The sequence below is a fragment of the Sorex araneus genome, chromosome 4, assembly GCF_027595985.1.
Source record: "Sorex araneus isolate mSorAra2 chromosome 4, mSorAra2.pri, whole genome shotgun sequence".
Lineage (NCBI taxonomy): Eukaryota > Metazoa > Chordata > Mammalia > Eulipotyphla > Soricidae > Sorex > Sorex araneus.
This window is the reverse complement of record NC_073305.1, coordinates 215,041,705-215,051,704: the sequence shown is the minus strand read 5'-3', so window position 1 is coordinate 215,051,704 and position 10,000 is coordinate 215,041,705. Positions and strand designations below refer to the sequence as shown.

The window sequence follows — 10,000 nt, the reverse complement described above, 5'->3', positions numbered from 1 at the left end:
ACGGGGCCAAGGGACTGTCACTGGCTTTGACCAGCACTGAGAGACAGGAAGTCATCCCAGAGAAGGACATACCGACTCAGGGTGGGGTGGGGAAGGGGAACGTGGCCAGAGCCTCGCCAGCAAGCACGCTCCAGGCAGACCCCCCACTGTGGCCCCGGGTCCCAGAGAGACGCCTGAACCACAGCCACCCGCCCCGTGTCCCTCTGAGCTCATCAGACGCCTGAGTCTCCCGGCCCAGGGCCCCGGGGTCCACATCACCCCCGAGACACGCCTCTCCCCGCTCTCACGCTCGGGGGTGCAGTCTGCAGGTGAGCTTCCCGAGGAAATAACGGCCCCGCGGTGCCCCCCACCGCCCCCCCCGCCAGCCGCGGCAGGCCTGGCGGATTCTCAGGGGACAGCGGGTCCCACAGAGCATCTATTTCAGCCCGATCCCAAGCACGCCGGGGTTGGTGGCCAGGCAGCCGAGGCCCGCGGCTGGCCATAAAAGGAGACACGGGAGCTGGGCTGGAAGCAGAGCGGCCTCTCCCCGCCTCCCTGCTCGGCCAGGCTGCCGGGGGACCCGAGCAGGGGGTGGTCCGGTCCGGCCCAGTCCCCGCCCCCCACCCAGCGGGCCGGAAGGCACCTCCCGCCGAGGGGAGACCTAGTAGACACTGGTCCTGACCGGGGTATCGTCCAGACAACCCATCTCGGGGTCCCGGAGATGGCCCAAGGGGTCCAGGCACAGGCTCCGGATGTGGGACTCCCAGGTGGGGACAAGGATCCCTGACGTAGCCCCGGGTTAGCGGCATCTAGGTAGGGGACGCCCCGGGGAGATGCTGGGCGCAAGAAGGTAGGACCCGCCCCCACGCACGAGAAGCCTCTCGAGGGGACGCGAAGCCGGGGTGGGGGGGTGGGGGGGGCTGGGCGGGGCGGGAGGGCTGACTCTACCCGGGGAACAGACCAGGGGGCACCAAAGAAGATACATCACACAAACACCTAGGAGATACATTTTAAATTTTTCTTTGTTTATTCCCCCCCCCCAAGCTCCCATGGCATATCCGATATGCCAAATACAGTAACAATAACAGTCTCACTCCCCTGACCCTGAAAGAGACTCCAGGGGCTGGAGTGAGAGCACAGAGGGTAGGGCATTTGCCTTGCACACAGTCAACCCGGGTTCGATTCCCAGCATCCCATAGGGTTCCCAAAGCAAATACACTAACAGCACCGCCAGGAGTAATTCCTGAATGCATGAGCCAGGAGTAACCCCTGTGCAATGCCTGGACTCAAAAAGGAAAAGAAAAAAAAAGAAAGAAAGAGAGAGAGAGAGAGAGAGAGAGAGAGAGAGAGAGAGAGAGAGAGAGAGAGAGAGAAGAAAGAAAGAAAGAAAGAAAGAAAGAAAGAAAGAAAGAAAGAAAGAAAGAAAGAAAGAAAGAAAGAAAGAAAGAAAGAAAGAAAGAAAGAAAGAAAGCCTCCAATTGTTGGGAAAGACGAGTAAGGAGAGGTTGCTACAATCTCAGGGCTGGGGCAAATGGAGACGTTCACTGGTGCCATGAACAATGGAATGACAGTGATACAGTGATATTTTTTCAGGGCAGGAGGTGGGGGCAGCAGCCCCTGGTGGTACCCAAGGGTTACTCCTGACTTAGTGGTGCCCAGGCAACCATATGCAAGCTGGTTTAGTTTGTTTCTTTTTGGGTCACACCCAGTGATGCTCAGGGGTTTCTCCTGGCTCTGCACTCAGGAATCACTCCTAGGGCTCAGAGGACCCTATAGGATGCCTGGGATCGAACCCAGGTCAGCTGTGTGCAAGGCAAATGCCCTCCCCGCTGTACTATCACTCTGTCCATCCTCCCTCATATAATTTTAATCTCTATTTTTAATCTCACTTCTCTGTCCCCTCTCCGTGCCTCAGGGGTTCTCCTCCCTTCTGGAGGGAATGGTCAGGAAAGTCCCCCTGCTCCATAGTCCGACTTCCCAGAGTCAGCAAAGGCTGGGCCAAGACCACCAGAGTCAGGCTGGATAAGGGGGCTCCGGCCATCCTCACCTTGACACCACATCCCGCTCCTCCCCCTCTCTCCCCTCTGAGCAAATCATCCACACAGACAAGCCCCTCACTCATGCCGACACCGGTCCATAGTTCTTCATTCATTCATTCATTCATTCATTCATTCATTCATTCATTCATTCATCTGTTCATTCATGCACTGACAAATACCGGTGAATGAATGGGCCGATCAGTCACGACGAGCCTGACCCTAGGGAGTGTACGGGCAGGAAAGGACCGGCGCCTGGAGGTGCCCGGGGCCTTGGGAGACCAGGTCACACGTTTCAAAGTCTCATTCAGGGTTCAGGGAGATAGGACAGCGGGGAGGGCGCTTGCCTTGCATGCAACTGACCCAGTTTGGGTCCCTGGCATTCCACAGGGTCCCCTGAGCACTGACAGGAGTGACTCCTGAGTGCAGAGCCAGGAGGACCCCTGAGTACAGCCAGGTGTAGCCCCAAAGCAAATAAACTAACAGCAACAATAAGAACCCCAGCTTCCTGAGTGCATGAGCCAGGAGTAACCCCTGTGCATCGCCGGGTGTGACCCCCCCCCAAAAAAAACCCAGTTTGCATATGGTCCCCTGGGTACCACTAAGCTAGGAGTAACCTCTGAGCACCACCATTGGCTGCTCCCGCCAAAAAAAAGGAAACTTAAAAATGTATCTTCTTGGGGCCGGAGTGATAGTGCAGTAGGTAGGGCATTTGTCTTGCACACAGCCGACCTGGGTTCAATTCCCGGCATTCCCATATGGTCCCCCAAGCACCACCAGGAGTGATTCCTGGGTGCAGAGGCAGGAGAAACCCCTGAGCATTGCCAGGTGTGACCCAACAAGCAAACAATTAAAATTAAAATGTCAAAATCCCAAAAAAGCAAAAGAACCCCCCCAAAAAAACCAAAAAACCCCCAAAACAAAAAAACAAAACTGTCAGTTCATGAAGAGAGAGTAACCCCTGAGCATCGCTGGGTGTGACCCCCCCTCGCAACATGTATCTTCTTGGGGGTCTGGCCACCAGCAGGTCAACCAGTACCTGCAGGGTGAGGGCATCAGCCCTCCCCATCAGGGAGAGCAAATGCCCTCCCCACTGTGCTCTCGATCCAGCCCCTGTCAGGATTATTTTTTTTTAACCCATCTGGGACCCTTGAGGGCATCAGCACCTGATGGTGCCTTCAGGCTTCCTGACACCCCAAAATTGCCTCCATGCTTCTGGTCGGACCCCAACAACTTGGGACCAAGTTTCCTGAGAAATTAAACAGCCAAAAGTTAGGTAGGTGGGAGCCACACCCACAAACCACCTCTGGCTCAGCTACACAAGCTCAATCAACCATTCGGCATCTGCCTAAGGGGCAGGCTTTGGGGGGATGGGGGGTGTGGGAGAGTCAAAGTAATGGTGGGGGAAGGTGTAGTGGTGGTGGGATTGGTGTTGAAATGCTGAAAGTAAACAATCACTGTGAACAATTCTATGAAAAATTTTTTTTAAAAAATTTTAATTCCAGAAAAAAAAGTATCTTCTTTAAAACTGTCCACTTCGCCACCACCTCTTCACCCCCACCTTCCTCTACTGAGGAGGAAGCAAGGCCTCGAACTTCACGTCACCATTGACACAAAAATTTACGATGGAAGCATCCCCTCCCCCCCATGTCACAACATCCAGCACAGCCACCAACGGGGCCTTACATGACCCTTCACAAGTTCCCACTCAGTGGAGGAAAAAAGAAAATCATTTCTCCAAAACTTAAGCATCTCTCATGCTTCCTTTTGGGGACATTCAGCACTTTCCCTCACCCCCCACTGGAACCCAGCCTTACAAATGTGCCAGGTAACGCCAAAATAATTGGCCGAACGTCCAATCTACATAAAGAGGGGGCGTGGGGGACCCTGAAAGACAGCACTAAGGGAAGGGCGCTTGCCTTGTATTTCATGGGTTCGATCCTGACCTGGGCTCAATCCCCCAGCACTGCCAGGAGGGATCACTAGCCTCTAAGCGCTGGTGGGGACCCCCTACCACCACCCCAAGATTGAGGCTGGGGTCTAGCAGCATACAGGACACACTCAGTGCTTTGCCATAATAACGATAATAATAAAAGAAGTCTAAGGGGCTGCGGAGATAGCACAGGGTGTGAGGCGTTGGACTAGCACCCGGGTGATCTGGGCTTGATTTCTAGCACCCCACAGGGCCCCCCGCCCACCCCCGGGGCCCCTCCAGGAGTGATCCCTGAGCCCGGGCCGGAAGCGATCACCATCAACCCGGAGGTACAGAAAAGCCCCCGCAGAGCCCGGCGGCCGTTTCCCAGGCCGTCGGGGGCAATGCCAGCCTGCTGGCCCCGAGTGCAGAAGGGGCAACAGAGACGGGGCCAGGAGAGCCCGCCTGAGCTCCCGCGGGAGGGGAGGGGTGGCCGCGGGCTCCGTGCCCACGGCGGGTGCCCGCCCGCTCCCCCTCGGACGGGACAGCGCGGGGCCTTTTCCCAGACGGCGGGCACGACCAGGCCCCGGGGCGGCGGGCGGGCGGGCGGGCCGGGGCTCCAGAGCTGCGGGCTCATGCCCGTATTTGCCCACTCTCCGTGCCCTCCCCACCCCCGGGGCCGCCGCAGCCGTGCGCACACACACACACTCGGGCCTGGCTTTTTCCCTTTTTCAGTCAGGGTTCTCCTGGGGCTCGCGCGGCTGCCAAGCTGCACATTCCTGGCACGAACCGCGGGCGGGGTGGGGGTGGGGGGACAGGAGAGGCCCTGGGCAGGGCGAGGGCTCTCGCTCCTGGCGCGCCCGGCCTCCCCCGGCCCCGGGCTGGGCCCTCACCTTGAAGCATGCTCCGGTAGGCCGTGTCGGCGATGGCGTAGATGTGCGGGGGCATCTCGTGCCTCTTCTTGCCCTTGTACATGTCCACGATCTTCTCCGAGTAGATGGGCAGCTGCTTGTAAGGGTTGATGACCACGCAGAAGAGGCCCGAGTACGTCTGCCAACAGAGGAGCCCCGTTTACTTCCAGAAGCTTCCGCAGGGAAGGGGCTCTCTCCCACCAGCACCACCTGCACTTATTGAGCGCCACTGTATACGTCTCAGGCTGTGTCCTTCCTGCCCGCCCCACCCGGCCAAAGGTGACCCCACTCAACAGAAGCGAATCTTAATTCTCACTTTAGAGATGGGGCGGGGGGATGGACACTCAGCATACTCAGCATCCTGGTGGGGACCCCCCCCCAACCCCGGGCATGGCCGGGTCGCCAAGAGGCTAACTTTATATCTCGCTCCAGCCCCTGTCAAGATTATTATTTTTTTTTAACCCATCTGGGACCCTTGAAGTTACGGGGGCAAACATCTGGTCCACGGGCTGTAGAAGGCCCGTGGAATCCCGGGGTCCAGCCCTGGCCCACGTCTGCTTGGGGCTGCCCGTCCGTTGCTATCCAGCCCATGAGCAGCGTCTCCATACCCCAGGGGCCCTCGGCAGGGCCTGCCTGCAGGAGGGGCTGAGCCAGGTCCTCCTTAAAAGGGATGGAATGGACACCACGAGGCTGAGGGAAGCCAGCTGGACACAAAGGTCAGAGGCAGGGGACCCGCCTCGGGGAAGCGTCTGAACAGGCAGGACCAGGGAGGGAGCACAGATGTCCGGCTTCCTGGCAGGGGAGCGGGGAGTGACCGCTCGTGGGTGTGGGGTCTTTTTTTCTTTTTTTTTTTTTTTGCTTTTTGGGTCACACCCAGCGATGCACAGGGGTTACTCCTGGCTCTGCACTCAGGAATTACTCCTGGCAGTGCTCAGGGGACCACATGGGATGCTGGGATTCGAACCCGGGTCGGCCGCGTGCAAGGCAAACGCCCCACCCGCTGTGCTATTGCTCCAGCCCCGGGTGTGGGGTCTTAAGCGTGGACACCTACAGGGTCCCTCAGAGGGGATCCCCTGGGCACTGGCCAAAGGCCCCAGTCTGGCGCCCTTTGGCAAAGGTGACTTGTATCAGGCTGGTGCCATGATTTTTAAATACAGCTGCCCCCCGCCCCGGACACAGGGGACCATGTCAGAGAAGGCTGAGGGCAGCACGTGGGGAGGTCCCTCCGACCCGGGTTTGATGGATCATGGTCCAGGCCAGCATGGCCCATGGGTCCAGCTCATGGCAGGGGGGACAGGTGTCCACTGTCTGCCGGAGCCGTCTGTCCCCAACGCAGCATCTGAAGCTCCCCCCGCCTGCACTCTACCTCCCCGTGACGAAGGACAAATGGAAATTCCAACCCAGGTCAGCACAGGGGACACCAAGCCACAGAGCAGTGACCTGGCCACTGCCCCCACCGGGCCGCCCGCTCTCGCCGTCCCTGGAGCCCCGGAACCAGGCTCTGCGGGGGAACAAGCCCTCCCCCTGCTCACTCTCTCGGCCAGCCCCGGACGGGGCTTCCCTGTGGACCAGGCGCACCCCGGCCTGCCCGGGAAGAGCTCAGGGCTGGGGAGGGGCCCTCCGGGGGCCCAGTCCGCTGGGCAATGGTATATAATATCATCTTTATTAATACTCTATGCAATGACAATATTGATGTGTGACGGGTAGGGCAGGGCTGGGGGGGCTCGGGGACAGGAGCGGTGCCCTTCCAAAGGTCCCAGAGCAGCAGGAGAAAAGAATCTCCCTGGTTCTCGGGGCGTCCCTGTAAAAAGGGCGGCCACGAGGCACGTCTGGACGAGTGTCTGCTGTGGAGGGGGCTGACTCCGTACAGGTCCGTGCTAGGTGCTGTACGGAGTCAGCCCCCTCCAGGGTGCTAAGAGCTGTACCAGGGTGCTGGAGCTATACCTGGGTGCTGGAGCTGTACCAGGGCGCTGGGGCTATACCAGGGCGCTGGGGCTGTACCAGGGCGCTGGGGCTGTACCAGGGTGCTGGGGCTATACCAGGGCGCTGGGGCTATACCAGGGCGCTGGGGCTATACCAGGGTGCCGGGGCTATGTCAAAGTTCTGGGGTTCTATCACGATGCTGGGACATTGGCGGCCCCACAAAGAGCCCACAGCCCAGAGAGCTGACAAAGACGCTTGATAATCACATCGTCGAGGGACCGGGGCTAAGGCCCTGGCCTCGCATGTGGCCAAGCTGGTTTGGCTGCCAGCACCCAATCACGTCACTGGGGGAGCAAGGATGGGGACAGGGGATGCTGGGAGGCAGGGCGAGAGGGCCCCTCCCCCGTGCTGGATGCTTGGGGACCAAGCGTCCCCTGGCCCGGGTCTCAGCAGACAGGAGGGCGCTCACCAGCCTGGGCAGGCACAGCAAGACCAAGACGCTGGCCTGGAGCACAGACAGGAGAGTGTGAGAAGGGCAGGCTTGTGGGTGCGGCTGGAGGAAGGAGGGGATGTAAGAGGCACGAGGCTTGTGCAGAGCTGAGCACTGGTCTGTGAGCCCTGGCCTGCAAGTATACTGGTCTTTGAGCACTGATCCACGAGTACTGATCTGTGAGCACTGGTCTGTGAGCACCAGCTGCCTGTGCCCGGGGCAGGAAGCCTCCCCCCCTCCCCCTTCCCAGCTCACACCTTCGCTCCCTACATGCTCCCTAGAGTGAACACCAGGCAGGTGAGGTCACTGCAAAGCTCCCTTGGAGCAGGCGAGTCTGGCTGCAAACAGCAGGCGCTCACTAGGTGTTTGTCGATGGGGCGAGGGGGGAAAGGGCCTTCAGGGCTGGTGCAGAATCCTGCCCCCACCCCAGACTGCAGAAGGAGCACTATGGCGTCCCCCGTGCAACTCAGCCCCCTTTCCTGAAACAGGTGGGTGTCGGCAGCCCAAACCCTCCCGGGAGGAGGGAAGGACAGACGCCGGGGTGGGGCTGGAGCCCCCACTCTGCTGCTTGTTCCTGTTTGGGGGCCACATCCAGAGATGCTCAGGGCTTACTCCTGGGGGGACGCCGGGGATGGACCCTGGGTGAGCCACATGCGGGACAAGTGCCCTCCCCGCTGTCCTATTGCTCCAACACCCGCCTCCCCCCGCCCCCCCAACATACACCACTTCTATTTTTTTCTGTGTGTCTCTGGGCGACTCTCTCAGCCTCTGTGACCCCAGGACTCCTTGTCTGCGAATAAGCAGCCCCTTCCTGGGGGGCGGGGTGAGACTCCTGCAGCATCGCCCCCTGGGAGGGGCGGGGAGGCCCCCAGAGAACAGCAGGGCACGGACACGCATGGGACATACCACGTCATAGCAACATCGGAGAAGTCCGAAGTGCCCCCCGCCCCCTCCCTGCTCCCCTCCCCCTTCTGGGGCTCCACCTATGCCGGAGCCTCCAGCACCCGGTACTGGGGCCTGCAGGGAGGGCGAGGGCGGCCGGGCCCCGGCTTCCTGCCCAGCCACCTGCCCTGGCCGTCCCCGCCGGCCTCCCGCGTCCCAGCCGGCTCCTCGGGCCCCGTGCCACGGGCAGCCGCGAGTGCCCGGGCCGTCCCTCGCGTGACCGTATTAGGAAGCGACTCGGGTTTTTCTCCGAAACTTTATATGGCCAGCGGCCGAGCTCCGCCGAGCACATTCCCGGGGGCCTGGCAGGCAGGAGCGGGAGGCTGGGGGGTGGGAGTGGGCGGTGGGGGAAGCCCCCCGGCCCTGAGGCCACACACGCTGCGTGGGACTCCAGCTCAGTCCCTGCATGGCTGTATGGGGGGGCAGGACCCCCCCAGCCTCCTCCTTCCTGCCAATAAGACAGTGACCCATCGCTGTCCCTTTGCTCCTTCCCCTGCAAGGACACCCCTCGGGACAGGCGCATTCCACCAAGAACTCGCCTTTGCTGCAGTCTTTATTATTATTATTATTATTATTATTATTTGCACACCCAGCAGTGCTCAGGGTTTGCTCCTGACTCTGTGCTCTGGGATCACTCCTGGCGGTTCTCAGGGGACCGTAGGCAGCGCTGGGGGGTCAAGCTTGAGTCAGAGGCCTCTAGGGCATAGAGCGCTACCCACTGCGCTCTCTCTCTGGCCCCCGGCAGGCTTGTGACATATTTGATGCGTGTGGCTTATTTGAAATCGTTCTTGCCGCTCTGTGGCTGGGGCAGGCCGTGGCGTGCTGGAACCCAAACCCCGGGTGGCGTTGTGCCAGGAGCCAGAGCGGGCAGCGCGGAGGCAGCGCTGGGCACGGGGGAGCCACAGCCGTCGTGTCCAAGACGGCGGAGATCCACGGAGCCTGCCGGATCCCAGAGAACAGGGCATCGGCTAGGGTCTCCCGAGGCGGGAGGGTCAGGCTCAGAGAACAGAGGGGAAGGGGCTTCTATGAACAAGGGCGGGGGGTCAAGCCTGGCTGCCCCCCCCCGCCTCCTACCCTGTAAACTGGGGCTCTGCCCGCGGTCGGGGGAGGGGAGACAGAGCCCTGGACACCCTGACCCCTCCTGGCTCCACTGCAGACAGTGGCTTCTTGAGAAAGTGAGTAAGTGGGCCGGAAGGACCCAGGCTGGGGGGGGGCGGGGCGCTCGGGCACAGGCCAAGGGCATCTCTGCTAGTCCAAGCAGCCTGGGAGAAACGTGAGGCTCTGGCTCATTGTAATTTCATTTCATTTTAGTTTTTTGCCTTTTGGGTCACACCCGGTGATGCACAGGGGTCACTCCTGGCTCTGCACTCAGGAATGACTCCTGACGGTGCTCAGGGGACCCTATGGGATGCTGGGAATCGAACCCGGGTCGGCCGTGTGCAAGGCAAACACCCTACCCGCTGTGCTATCACTCCAGCCCCCCTTTGGCTCATTTTTAATCCACTGTCACTCTCTGAGACCCCTTGTTGGTTCTACTGGGGGCTTAAGCACACAGTGTCAGAGGGCAGTGGGTGAGAGTCACACCCAGGCTGACCTGGGTGCCCCTGGTCCTTCCCCAGCACTTCATGGCTCCCCTCATCCTACTGAGCACTGCACAGGGAGTGGCCTCTGAGCACTGCAGAGGGAGTAGCTCTAAGCACTGCCAGGTAGGACTCAGATAACCAACAGAGCTGGAGGGACAAGACAGCTGGGAAGGTTCTTGCCCGGCCTGGGTTCCATCCCCAAGCCCCCGTGAGCCTGTTGGGAG

The 10,000-nt window shown here is 60.3% G+C and overlaps 1 protein-coding gene across 1 annotated transcript in view; it reads right to left on the bottom strand.

Moving 5' to 3' along the window:
- MYH11 (myosin heavy chain 11) overlaps positions 1-5,444 on the bottom strand; it is a 71,445-nt gene extending 66,001 nt beyond the window's left edge. Inside the window, exons 1-2 of the mRNA XM_055136806.1 lie at positions 5,391-5,444; positions 4,821-4,977 (exon numbers count right to left, since the gene is read on the bottom strand). Of these exons, the coding sequence (XP_054992781.1) occupies positions 4,821-4,977; positions 5,391-5,444 (211 nt within the window). The remainder of the gene's footprint in view (positions 1-4,820; positions 4,978-5,390) is intronic.
- Between the last annotated feature and the right edge of the window lie 4,556 nt (positions 5,445-10,000).